General features: G+C 49.7%; 1 protein-coding gene across 1 annotated transcript in view; it reads right to left on the reverse strand.

Annotated features, from left to right (window-relative positions):
• SH2D4B (SH2 domain containing 4B) overlaps positions 1-13,913 on the reverse strand; it is an 83,594-nt gene that overhangs the window by 22,411 nt on the left and 47,270 nt on the right. The window contains exons 5-6 of the mRNA XM_015245543.3: positions 8,899-9,115; positions 5,834-5,958 (exon numbers count right to left, since the gene is read on the reverse strand). Coding sequence (XP_015101029.1) covers positions 5,834-5,958; positions 8,899-9,115 — 342 coding nt within the window. The remainder of the gene's footprint in view (positions 1-5,833; positions 5,959-8,898; positions 9,116-13,913) is intronic.

Here is a 13,913-nt window from a genome sequence, read left to right on the forward strand (position 1 = left end):
GCTGTAAATAGCTTATTTCATTCTTTCTTCTATTTGAGTAGTGTGTGTGTGTGTGTGTGTGTGTGTGTACCACAACTTCTTTATTCAGTCATCTGTTGATGGACATTTAGGTTGCTTCCGTGTCTTGGCTATTATAAATAGTGCTGCTATGAACACTGGGGCACATGTATCTTTTCGAATTAGAGTTTCCTCTGGATATATGCCCAGGAGTGGAATTGCTGGATCACAGAGTAAGTCTATTTTTAGTTTTTTAAGGAACCCCCTTACTGTTTTCCATAATGGCTGCACCAAACTACATTCCTACCAACAGTACATGAGGGTTCCCTTTGCTCCACGCCCTCTCCAGCATTTATCATTTGTGACCAGGTCCCCGGCTCTGGCTGCCACTTCCTAACAGGTTCCAAAGCTTCACCATACTTTCCTAACTTCCCGCTGATCTTGGAAGACAGGGACGAGAGCCTCGGCGGCCTCACTCTCTCCATCCCAGCCCCAGACACTCTAGCTCCTGAGAGTAATCCCAAAGACCAAACAGGGCATTCCCAGATTTTCCCTCAAGCGAGGCCGAGAGACCAGCCGCAGCTCTGCTCTGCAAGGCCCCAGGAATGACGAGGGGTGAGATTTAAAATAAAGAACCCAGGTTGTGGGTAAAAGAAGTTCACATGAAGATACAATAAGGGACTGTGAATCCAGACGGAGCATTTTTTGGCCCCAGTCTCCCTCTCTGGCTAGCAGTGTATTCAAAGAGCCACCAGGATGGAGTAAGAAAAACTGGGAGCCGGATGGAAATTCCTCCAAAAAAAAGCGGTGGTGGAGGGATAAATTAGGAATTTGGAAATAGCAGATACAAACTACTATATATAAAATAAACAGCAGGGTCCTGCTGTATAGCACCAGGGACCTATATTCAATACCTTGTAATAACCTATAATGAAAAAGAATGTGAAAACTGAATCACTATGCTGTACACCAGAAGTTAACACAACATTGTAAACTGACTACACTTCAATAAAAAATAAAATTAAAAATAAAGCTTTAAAAAGGATAAAAGAGAAAGGAAAGAAGGAAGGAAGGAAGGGAGGAAGGAAGGAAGGAAAGAAGGAAGGAAGGGAGGGAGGGAGGAAGGAAGGAAGGAAGGAAGGAAGGAAGGAAGGAAGGAAGGAAGGAAGGAAGGAAGGAAAAAAAACTGGCAGCCGAAAGCCCTGCATCTTGTCCCAGCTCCCATGCTTACTGCTGGGTAAACGGGGTGGTATCTCAAGCTTTCTGGACCTCAGTGCAGTCACCTGCAAAGGGTTAACCATGACCAGTTCCAGAAGCAGCTGAGAGTATACCCATGAGATCAAACCACGATGCACAACTACACAGTCAGGCAAACACACAGACTGCAGGGCAGCCTCCTGCCCGGAGGAGTGCGGTGCTCACCCCTGGTCAGCCAGTCCAAGCCCTTCCTCTTCCGTGCAGCTCAGAGAGGATGTGCTCTCCCAGTGCATGCAGCTGGGGACCCCAAGACCCCATTCCTACTCAGCCTCTGCCTCCCCAGACACCATCCCTCCCACCTCCCTGGGCACGTGCCTCCCTGCAGGACAGCCTGGAGTGTCCGCCCCTCGCCTCAGGACTCCTGGAAGGGCCATCAGAGGGGGTGCCCACTTCCCATGTCTCAGCTTCGGGACCAAAAACAGCATCAGTAACAGAGACACAAGCAAGGCGAAGAAGCCCTACAGCCATTGGAGGAACAGCCCTCCCTCCTCAGCCCACAGACTCCAGCCCGGGCGCCTGCTCTGTGGGCAGCCTCACACCCTGGCCAAACTTTCCCAGGCTCCTGACCACCTGAGAAAACTTTGGAGGCTCGGCCGAGGCAGGACTGGTGGTCCTGGATCAATGGCAACAGAACACACTCTCAGAATCCCACTGCATCAGCGACGCTAGGGGCAGAAAGCCCCAGCCATCCAGACAACCCAACAGTAACCACACCCATCTTTCTTCTGTGGAAATGAAATGTGTCTCTTTAGAACTCCCAGCCCCAAACCTCCGTTCCGTCCCCTTTAACAATCTCCCTTTCTCACGACAGGACTCCAGAGATTAAGGAGCGTTGGCTCTGTTCCCCATCCATCCCTCTCCAAGGCGTCTCTTTCGCAAGACAAACTTTCCCTCAAATAATCACTAAAAGTTACCGCTGTGACCTCTGCGTCCTTCCCTCCCTTCATACACATTCGGATGCACCGTGGTCGAGAGCAAAGTGGACAGGGAGTCTACAGGGGTGGACCCATCCTAGAACCCTGCAGCTCTGGGACCTTCAACATCCCTCTCTTCCAAATGTGCTCTGAAGTCACAGTGTGGGAAGGTAGGAGGCAGTGCCCATCCCACTTGGGAGCTCTCGCTTTGCACAGAAGGCCATCTGCAACTGCTGGGCCCCCTGCAGGCTGCACCGGCCACACGAATGGGGATTGCCCCGCCCACGTGCTTGTCAGAAAAGGCATGGTATTAACAGCCCACCTGAGTGCAGGTCGGGCCATCATGAGATCCACTTCCAGCACCTGAGCAGGGTCCTGTGGGAGTGGTTTACCCACATCAGCGCCACCATCCACTACCCAGTGACAGTCCCCACCAAGCCCCAAGGGCGTGCCGCAGACAGCCAGAGGGTTGCTGCCAAGACAATAAACCATGGACCAAATTCGACTGTTTTCTAGAAGTAAAACTCAGGAAGAGAAATAGGTTCTGACTGAGCCAGTGTTCAGACAGAGAGTGTTCTTAATAGTTTTAGATACATACTGAAACCCCAAAATAGATTTTTTTCCCCAAAGCCAAGTTTATATGCATTAGCTTTTCTCAGGAACATTTTTGTATAACTTGAACTCTCTCTTATAACCCCTGGAACATAACAAGCAACAACAGAGAAATGAGGAATGACTTTGCCATTTTTATCTCTCTTTTTAACAGAAGGGCTTTTATCAAGAACCCTGGGGTCCCAGTGGGAAGCCAGCTCCTCCCCCTCTCCCTCTCTGTGCTCGGAGCCCAGCGGGTGTGGGGGTCTCTGGTGGTCCACCTCAGACTCCAGGAGACAACAGCACTCACACTAACATGGACAGAGCACACTTGTTGGCTTGATCTTCTTAAGTATCCTGTGGAGTTGATGTTATAATCACAGATGGGGAATTTAAAGGACACATCCCAGGTCACAGAGCTGCTAGGTTCCAGAGTGGGCCCCGAACACTCAAAGCCCTTTTCCACGCTGCTCTTTGGATTATACCTCAACACATCCAGATGTGTCTGATGGAAGGCGCAAAAACAGAAGTCACAGTAGTCATTTATTTTTTTTATGGAGGTACTGGGGATTGAACCCAGGACCTCACGCATTCCAAGCACACGCTCTACCGCCAAGCTATACCCCTCCTCCCCCACAGTACTCATTCTTAATCTGCATCTCAAATCAAGCTAAAGTAACTATACCCGGAAAAGAAAGGATTTGTATCGAGATTGTGATAGACCGCATTATTGGCTCAAATTCTCCTCCCCTCCCTGTCTTCACACCCTGCGACACTCGGCTTTGCAGTTCCTCACATGAAAGGAGCAGAATGTATTTCCCCACCCCTCAACTCTGTGACACATTGTGGCCAATGGCATGAGGGGAAAGGGCAGGGTACTGGTTTGAAGACGAGACTTCGAGAGCCCAGCATGCTGCCCCTTGCTCTCTGGTCCCCGAGAAGAGCACAGCTGGGCCAGCTTTCTCTGGAGGAACCCAAGAGATACATGGAGCAGAGCCGCCCCCGCCTAGATGCCCAGCCATGACCAATCCAGAGCAGAGCCCCGGCCAACCTGCAGCAAAGACTCCCTACCCATTACACTGCAGGGCAGGAGGCTCCTTCTCTTGCACAGATGAGCAAAGGGAAGTCCCACCAGGGATGCCTTGGGGAATTGCTACATTGGGAAAGGAATTGGACCACACCAAGAGTTCCAGACTTTTAGGTATAAGTAAAAAGTTTGAAAACCAACATGGGGCTGCTACGTTTTTGCTTTTCTGAGCAAAGGCAAAGAAAAAAAACAAAAAACAAAACAAAAAAAACCCTGCTGCTTACTATCACCAAAAATGCATAAAAGATAGGCCATTTTAACACTAAAACTGAGGGAAGGAGATCATCTTAGACTACGACCTAGTCCTTTCCAAACAAAGATTGTTGGCCACCCTCCATATGCGCGCTTTTCCTTTCCTTCTGTCACAGATCAATGAAAACTTTGTCACTAAAAAGCCCTGGTCCTCACATTAGCAACCTTCCTGCAAGCTTTATGGGAGAACTGTTCGAAGAACATGAAATCAGTTACGTAAATTGCAAGACTTAAATCATGGTTCTGTTTGTTCCGTGACAATACAAAAATTACATTTTTTTTCATCAGGAGAGAAAATAAAGTGAAAGATAAATCTGAGCACCTCTCCGTGCCTTCTCCATTGGCTGCCACCAGCATGGCAGAGCAGCCAGCGGCCCCCACAGACCCCCACCTCGACGGAACTCCTGAGCTGCACCACGCAGGTGCCTAAGAGGCTAGTAATGTGCTTCTGGGATTACAATCACGTACAAAGGAGAAGGAGAGCCGTAATTCAAGTGGAGGCTCTCTCGGGGGCTATAGGGACACAAAACCAGGACAGAAGTTAGAGGCAGGGTATCCCCAGGACCAGCTCCGGGGTCACATGGCTGAGTCATACATGTCGACTGTCTTCTTTCTGAGCCATGAATAGCCACTCCATCCTTCTGTTGGATACATGGAGGCCTAAGAGAAGGAAGGGGTCTAAAAGTGGGTGGTGGTCATAATAGACTCATTCAAAAGTATCCACACTGCAGATGCCCGGCTGGCTCTAGCCAAAGAAATGCATGTGTTCCAGGCAGAAGCTTTAGGAGCCAGTGCATCAGTGGCCATGCCTCCCTCTTCTCTCTGTTCCCAATAGAGGCAGCTCCTTCAATCTGAGGCCGATTAAAGTCCACCACGAACTCCCAGTGGGCATGTAACATGGGTAAGAAATAAGTCGTGGCTGGCAGAGGTCACCGAGACTTTGGGGTCATTTGTCACTGCAGCATAACTAAGCGTAATCTGACCAACACAGTGGGGATGCCATTGAAGTGAAGATCTCAACATCAGTGGCAACAGAGAAAGAGGCTGCATTTGTCTTGGATGTGTTTCTGTACCTGATCCCTGGGCAGTAGGAAGCAGAGGTGGGGGCTGCATACAGAGGTGCTAAGAGGTACGGCCCTGGCCCCAGTGAGCACACGGCCACTGAGAAGGTTAGCCTAACTCTCATGAGGCTGGGTTTTCTGATTGCTCCCAGATTAACTTCACTCATCAGGCTCATGACACACCTACCAGGATGCAATGCAGAGAGAAGATGCCTCTGAGGAGCCCTTTTTGGCCAAAGAGGCTGTGAGGTGAGGGAAGCCAGCAGGAGCCATCCCTTCCCAGCAGAGAGGGGAATGGGTGCATATTCAGAACCCCTGCTGGCTCCAGTCTCCTGGACTCCCGCTCAAAGACGCTGTGGCTTGGTCTCTAATGGCCTCCATAAAGGTCACGGGCTGTTTCAGCACATGCCCTGGGAAAATCAAAACCTGCTCCTTGAGCTCAGAGCACTCAGTGAGCCAAGAAAGACAGACATGGGACGTCTCTCCGCTCCACTCTCAGCCAGGCGAGCCAGGAGTGCAGATCCTTAACCCTGGGGGACCAGCCAGTCTTTGTGGGGACAGAGCAGAAACAGCAGAGTCTGAAGTCCCCTACTGCCCCTGATGGTCCTTCAGGACCTTGTCACAACCCCAGGGATAGGCTGAGATCCACCCCAAGGATCGGAGAGCCATCCTACCATGGAACCAGGGCGCGATGGACTTGGTGTTCCTCTCGAAGCCAGCTCGGCGAGGCAGCTGCTCCTCCTTAAACCACCGGACTATGACTTCCCTGGAGACAGGACACAGGGGCCGCTCCCAAGTCCTGCAGAGAAGAAAGAGGAGTGTGGGAGAGTCAGAGAGTTGGGGAGAGAGGGAGGAGGGGAAAGGAGAGGCCGGAGAGGGAGGGGAGCAAGCGGAGGGAAGGAGGGGGCGAGAGAGCGGAAGACCACGGCGGTGAGAGTGAATAAGCCCCAGTGCCCACACTCACGTCTGGGAGAGGATTAAATGAGTCCAGGTACTTGAAGGCACTTTGCAGATTATAATGTACCAGCTGTTATTATTTTTCCCAAAAGAAAACTGTTATCATTTGCTTCGAAAAAAGCCACACAGGTGGGAGTGGGAAACAGGATAGGGGATGTCTGAGGGAGAGAGAAGGCGTGTTTGCCCGGGGCATCAGCAGCAGCAAGAAGGATGCTAACGTACTAGGAGCAAAATTATTATTATTTTTTAGAGGCATCCTCCACCCTCCCCAAACCCCCACTGAAGAGAACTCCTCTGGTCTTGCCCCTCCATGTCTCCCCCTGCCCTGCCTTCTAAGGGGTCACCTGCCTTGGCCGGCTAGCCTCCATGCTTTATGGGACAGAATCAGGACAGTGAACACCAGCCTCAGTTTGCTCTGGAAATGGCTGAGCTTCACCACCGAGAAATAAAAAGGACAAGGACAGAGGGAAAGGATGGAGGAGGGAAGAAGGCTCTGCAAGGGTTGAATTTTGACGGCAGAATCTGATGAGGGACTGCGGGTTCTGAGAGTGGATGGACAGGGCATTGGGAGAAGTCACCAGTAATGAATTAGACGCTTTTTGATATTGTCTTACAAGTAAGCCAAGACTTTAATTGTTTTCGTGTTTAAACTCTGGCTCTTGAATGCAGGCAGAGACTGAGCCACATAAGACCCCTGTTGTGCTGGAGTCACACTGACGTTAAGCACAGTTAAGGGTTTGACAGCACATGACCCGTAACAAACACGCACCCCTGTGTGTTGAACGAATATGTATCAAGACCACATGCATTAATTTATGATATGAAAATAGAGCATCAGATGAACAGGCCTTGAACCACGGGCCCAGCTTGAACCACGAACCACACAGCTTTCTCACCTTTCCACCCGAGTGATGGAAAACTGGCAAATTCTCATGCCATCACTGCTGTCCATCTAATAGCAGTGTCATTTAGAATTTCCCAACACTGTCACTGTCATCTCACGTAGTCTTTGCATTTGCCCTGAACCAACACTTTGATGCTCAGCCCGGCACCTCCTGGCAAACCCCAGAATGAGCTTCTGTTTCTACTTGCCCTAAAATGAATCCACTTACACACACGCACACAGTAGTGAACGCTGCACGTAGGCTTTAGAACAGATGTAATAAGAAAGACTGAGGGTGAGGTTGCCTCAAATGGCTTAAAGCCATCATCAGTGGTGTCTGTTCTCCAAAACTTTCTTCCCACTGCCGCCTCCCCAGGCTCTAACTGACCCCCCTCCAACCAGCTTTACTCCTACTGTATCTGCCCTCAGGGATTTCCCCTTCTCAGGACCCACGGATGCCCTCCCTCTGTGAAGCAGCACACGGCAGCCCTGCCCCAGGCTCTTCCTTCATGCTTGCCGTCCTCAGTAAATAACTGTGCTGCGGGGGAAAGCGCCTGGTTCCTAGGACTTGTTCTCCTTTGAAGGCAAGAGGAGGTCATAAATAACATAAAGGAAAAGTCGTTCACTCTTATCCCTCTGTTTCTAGGCAGAGAATCTGATTCCCCAGAATATAAATGCTAGGCTGGGGTGCTCCAAAAGGCCACCTGGCCAGAAGCCTTGCTCCTGCACCTGGAGCTCTCTCCCATCAACAGTATGTCTGCCCCCAACACACCCTGGTGAGGGCGTGCTGGCCACCGGTGCCCACACCACGGTGCTGAGAGTGAGGCCGTGGGGACCTGTGCCCTGTGGCAGCCCCAGGAAGGAGGCTGATGCGTGGCCTCTTCCAGCGCCTGGGTCTGCCGCTCCATCTGCATGGTCCCTGGTCCCCCTCCGCAGCTCCCTGTGGCTGTCACTGCTCCCCTACCAACGGCGTCAGCCTGGAGCCGGACTGCAGTGCGGTCCATTCAGCTCTGCTTCTGGGCCTGAAGGACAAATTACGTTCCCTTACTGAGAAAGAAAAAAAAAAAAGCACAAGGGGAAGGGGCTTTTCTAACTGTGTCTCCAAATCCAGGAAACACAAAGGAAAATCTGACCTCATAAAAATCAAGAATTCCTGCATGACAGAAAACGTAACTGGAAAAGTCATAAGACAAATAACAAATTGAGGGGGAAAATGTTTAACACCAAGAAAAGGATCCTTTTCCCTAACATTTAAGGAGTCCCTAGAAATAGCTGAGGAAAAGACCAATTACACAACGAAATGGCAGGTAGGGAAATGAACAGACAGACATGGAAACACTGAAGGCCCTTCAATGTACACCAAATACTTCATATCACGCATACATAGAAATGCAAATTTAAACTCTCAATAAACTATCAGAACCAGAGGTGTACCAGCACCACCTGTGGTTACAAAAGCAGCCAGCTCTGGTTCCCAGGCTGCTGGGCCACATTTCACACACCTGAGGTCTTACATAAGTTCTTACCCTGGAGTCTGTCTATAGATCATTACGAGCTTGAAATTATATGCAAACACCTTGGGGCATTTATGTATGCACATTTTGGAAGGAAAAGGGTACATAGCTTTCTTTAGATTCTCAAAGGAATCCTAGATCCTAAAAAGGTTAAGCCTCCCACAACTCCAGAGTTATCAGAAATCTCCAACCCCAACTCCTCTCCCTGACACCTGCCTCCATTACACAGACTAGGGCACTGAGGCTCCCAGAGGAGAAATGAAAAGGACTAGCCTCAAATTTCACAGCAAGTCGGAGGCTGAGCCAGCCTAGATTCCCTGGAGCTCCACACCCCAGCCAGAGGCCCTCCCCCAGCCACACCGCAAATGTGGAGTCTGCAACCTACCGGCCAGGCACAGCCAGGGGTGGAGGCGGACCTGGGCCCGGGAGGTGGTGGTAGAGTCTTGCCTCCTGCTCGTGGCTCTGGCCAAGCTCTTGGAACCTGGAGCTGAGGCCTGCGACCATGCCCTTCTGGATGGCGCGGAGCGAGTGGCGCCGGTACTCGTCCCGGGCACGCTGGGCTCGGCGGCTCCTCTCCTCATCAGCTGCCTTGGACCGACGCACTGGAAAGGAATAGAGAGCGTGTTTACCCAGACCTGCAGCCCAGGCTGTGCACTGAGCAAGCCGGGACTGGGCCAGGAGCCCTGGGACTTATCCAGGGTCCCAGAATTCACCCAGATGCACCCACAAGGGCTGTCTGGAGGCAGGGCGCCTGGGAATGGCAGGGCAGGGCAGGCCCAGCCGGAGCTGGCAGCCCTGGGTTAGCTTGCCCCTGTGGGAGTAAAGACACTCATGACAGGTTACAGTGATCTGGCTATACCTGTGGCCCTGTTCCAGAATGAGCATGCAACCTTTGGGTGGAAATTTACATCTCCATGTGTATTTCTTCCTGGGAGTGCCTTGCTCAGAGCAGCTCCTCAAACCCTGTGCCCACCCGCCCAGCCTCAAGGGCGCCTGTTGAAGTGGTTAGCATCACAAACACCTCCGCCAGCACCCATGCTGAGTATAGGCTTTCTCTGGGCCAAGCCCAGGACTCCACGCCCTCCCAGCAACATCTCATCCTGTAGACACTTCCCCAGCTACAAAAGGGAGGAGGGCACATTTCTGCATCAGAAACCCAGCCTCTGGGAGGTTAAGCAACTTGCCCGAAGTTAAATAGCTAATAAGGGGCAGAGCTAGGATTGGAACCCAGGTGTGTCTGGCTCAAAACCCCGCACAGCTCTCTACACCACTCTATCCACCTCTCAAGCTTCCTTGGTTTTAAAACCGGGTGTATCTGACACCAGAGCCCCTGCTCTTTCCTACAAAAAGCCAAAAGAGCACTTAAGACCCTCTGGTCCAACCTCCACATGTTACTCATGTGGAACCTGAGTTTCAAGGAAGCACACTGACTTGCACAGCCTGGTCAGTGGCCACGCCCGGTCAGGAATCATCCTCTCTGCTACCGCAGGATGAGTGGTTGGAAACTCTGGTGTCCCAATTCCTGTGCCCTTTCTCTGGTTTCCTGCGGCCTTGACACCTGGTGGGTGATTGTGGTGGAGGCAGACGGAGAGGACCCTTTGCTAACTCTCACTCCACAGGTTCCAGAACTCCACGAAGCCCCTCTCTCTAGCCTCTATCTTTCTGTGTTCCTCAAGGCAGGGTGGACATCTGCAAGTTGTTGCTTCTGAAACCAAAAAGGGAGTCCTGGGGCTGGGCAGGTGCACCAGGGAAGGAAACAAAACCCGTTAGAGTCACGGTCTAGAATTAAAAACAATCATTTTGTAGTCTGATCACATCTTGTCAGGCCCGTATCTGCCTCTAAAATCCAGTTCTTTTGTAGAGAACTCTTGGAGCTGACCATGTTGTTCCTTTTTTTTTTTTAATTGAAATGTAGTTGATTTACAATGTTAGTTTTAGGTGTACAGCAAAGTGATTCAGTTATACATATATATATATATATATATATATATATATATATATATATTTTAGATACTTTTCCATTATAGTTTATTATAAGAAATTGGGTATAGTTCTCTGCGCTATACAGTAGGTCCTCATTGTTTATCTATTTTATATACAGTAATGTGTATCTATTAATCCCGAACTCCTAATTTATTCCTACCCCACCGCTTTTCCCTTTTGGTAACCATAGTTTGTTTTCTATGTCTATGAGTCCATTTCTGGTTTGTAAAATAAAATTTGTATCATATTAAGTGAAATAAGACAGACAGAGAAAGATAAATACATGATATCACTTATGTGTGGAATCTAAAAAAAATACAAATTTTATTTACAAACCAGAAATAGACTCACAGATAAAAAAAAAAAAACAACAACTATGGCCATGTTTTTCTAATTGTGCACAACCAGGGATTGCCCTGGCCCAAGCAGATCACCTCCCCAGTGGAGTAAAATCTTACCCATAGCCTAATTCTGCTCCAAACGCCATCCCATACCTGTGTGGCAAGCACCTACAACCTACTGATGTCAGAGAACTATGTCCTGTTAGCATTTGGAGGTTACAAGGGAAGTGGCCCTGGTCCTGAAAGAACGTGCTTCTTGGTCAAAGATCATTCTCAGAACATAATTTCCCCCAGATCTGAAGGCAGCACGAAGCCTTTCCCTCCAAAGGTATTTACAGAAGTGGAGGTCAGCTGCAGAGGATCTAACAGGCTGTGAGCTCCAGGGCAGGAGGGGAGTTTCTTTGGTCTACTCACTGCTGGTTTCCAGCGCCTAGAATGCACATGCACCAGTCAGCAGGCGACACATAGGCTGGGATGACTGTGCCTGATCATGGTTACACACCTCACTCTGCCAGGCCCTGAGCTGGACGCAGAGATAGCAAAGCCTAGACCCTTCCCGCAAGGCACTCAGAGCCTAGCTGGGAAAATAAGACAAATTAAAAAGCTCTAACACGATGAGAACAAGGACCGATCAGGTGCCGTCAGAGTTTAGGGGCAGTGGCACCCACATTCTGCGAGGGAGCCAGGAGTCATTGCAGGAGAGGCAGTACCCTACTAAGTCTGGAAAGGTCAATAGGAGTTTTTCCAGAAAAAGAAGAGGGAGGAGTCCTTCCCAGGGAGAAAAACCTCAGTTTCAGTGCCCAGCTGGCTCGTCTGTTAAGTACCAGGCACTAAGAACTCCACGATGCCTGCCTCGCCTGTGGTGAGAGGCGCAAACAAGGCCAGGTTCCCGGGCGTGCGCTTTGCAGTCATAGACTGAAACTAAACAGAAGCTCGTCCCCTACAAGGGCCAGTGACCTTTGAGAGTTGCCAGCCTCTGAGAGACAGGGACACTCGGTGACAGAAGGAAGTCATGCAAACTAGGAAGACAGGTCTTTGGAACTCAGCTAGGAGAGGGCGGGAGCTGGTGGGTCACACAGGGATGAACCCAGCCTCCTAAAGCCCAGCTCCAGTCCTGCCCTTCTCTTCCTCAGAAGCCTGCAGTGGCTCCCAGTGCTCACGGGACCAAGGGCAAACCGCTTGGCCGGCCCACCCAACCCACTCTCCCAGCCCTATGGGCCTCTGAGCTCTTCCCCACACTCTGGGCTCAGGCTCCCCATGAGCTCTCCTCTGTGCAGCTGTGTCCACTGACTCAGACCAACCGTGACACACAGGCAGCCGGGCCAGCTCAGAAATGCCAGTGGTGGCACAGGGGACACTCAGAGGTGAGGACGTGGCGAGGCTGCAAGCAGGAAGCTGGACTTCTGCCTTGGCCTTGGCGCAGCCAACCCTGCCGCCCAGCCCTGGTTATGGAAAAGGGACCAATGCCGAGGCAGACAGGGTCAAGGGCAGCTCTGAGAGCGCTTCCTTGGGTCTTTTTCTCTCCTTATGTTCTTTTTTTTGAGACATAATTGACATATAACACCGTGTAAGTGGAAGGTGTGGTGTACAATGTGCTGATTTGATACACTCTCTATTGCAAAATGATCACCACCACCGCATTAGCTAACACCTGCATCAGGTCACATAATTGCCATTTCTTTCTTGTGGCGAGAACATTTAAGATCTAGTCTCTTAGCAACTTTGAAATATATAACAGATTACTGTTGCCTGTAATCACTAGGCTGTACATTAGGTCCCCAGAATTTATTCATCTTCTAATGGCAAGTTTGTACCCTTTGACCAACATCTCCCCACCTCCTCCCCGCTGCACCCCCCTCCCTGCAACCACAGCCCCTGGTAACCACCATTCTACTCTGTTTCTATGAGTTCGGCTTTTCTATATTCCACGTGGAAGTGATATCATGTGGTATTTTTCTCTGTCTGACTCATCTCACTTAGCATAATGCCCCCAAGGTCTATCTATGTTGTTACAAATGGCAGGATCTTCTTTCTCACGGCTGAATTTTATGTGTGTGTGTGTGTGTGTGTGTGTGTGTGTGTGTGTGTGTGTGTGTGTGTCTATGTATCTCACATGTTCCTTACCATTCATCCACTGACAGACACTTAGGTTGTTTCCATATCTTGACTATTGTGAATAATGCTGCCATAAACACAAGAGTGCAGACATCTCTTCAACAGCCTGCTTTCATTTCCTTTGGATATATACCCAGAAGGGAATCCAGATTGCTGGGTCACGTGGTAGCTTTATTTTCAATGTTTTGAGTAACCTCCCTACTGTTTCCTACTGTACCAAGTATATGCCCACCGACAGTGCACAAGGTCCCCTTTTCTCCACACCCTCACCAACGCTCCGTGCCAGCTTTCTTAAGAAAGTCCTTGATAAACAACAGTTTTCTTCTGTATAGCACAGGGAACTGTATTCAATATCTTTAATAACCTATAATGAAAAAGAATATGAAAACAAATACGTGTATGTACATGTATGACTGGGACATTGTGCTGTACACCAGAGGAAATGACACACTGTAAGCTGACTGTACGTCAATTTAAAATAAAAGTCCTTGAATGCCTCTAGGCCTCAGTTTCCACTTCTGTAGAAATGATTGCCTCACTGGGTTATCATGAAGATGAAATGAAATACAAGACCCTATGAACTGTGAAATGCTGTGGGAAAGCAATGTCTTACAAAGTCAGGCCTCTGACCTTGAACCTCTCTTCAAGTTTCCCAAAGCCTGATTCTGGAGCCTGGGTTCGGATCCCAAGTTCATTTACCAGCTGTGTGACAGTGGACAACTTACTTAATCATGCTGGGCCTTCATTTCCTCATAAGTAAAATGGAGAAACTAACAGTCCCCACTTCATAAAGTTGTGAAGATTAGAACTGGGTCAGATACAGTTTAAGCACCAAGGCACGTGTTAGCTAAAATGTTTGCTTTCATCAGCCCTGGTATTGCCATGTTCAAAACGCAGCCATAAACAGTTCCTGGCCAGTCCAGGAGGGCACACCCTTGATGCTCGGTCACACAGAATCTGC

This window comes from Vicugna pacos, chromosome 11 (assembly GCF_048564905.1).
Source record: "Vicugna pacos chromosome 11, VicPac4, whole genome shotgun sequence".
NCBI lineage: Eukaryota > Metazoa > Chordata > Mammalia > Artiodactyla > Camelidae > Vicugna > Vicugna pacos.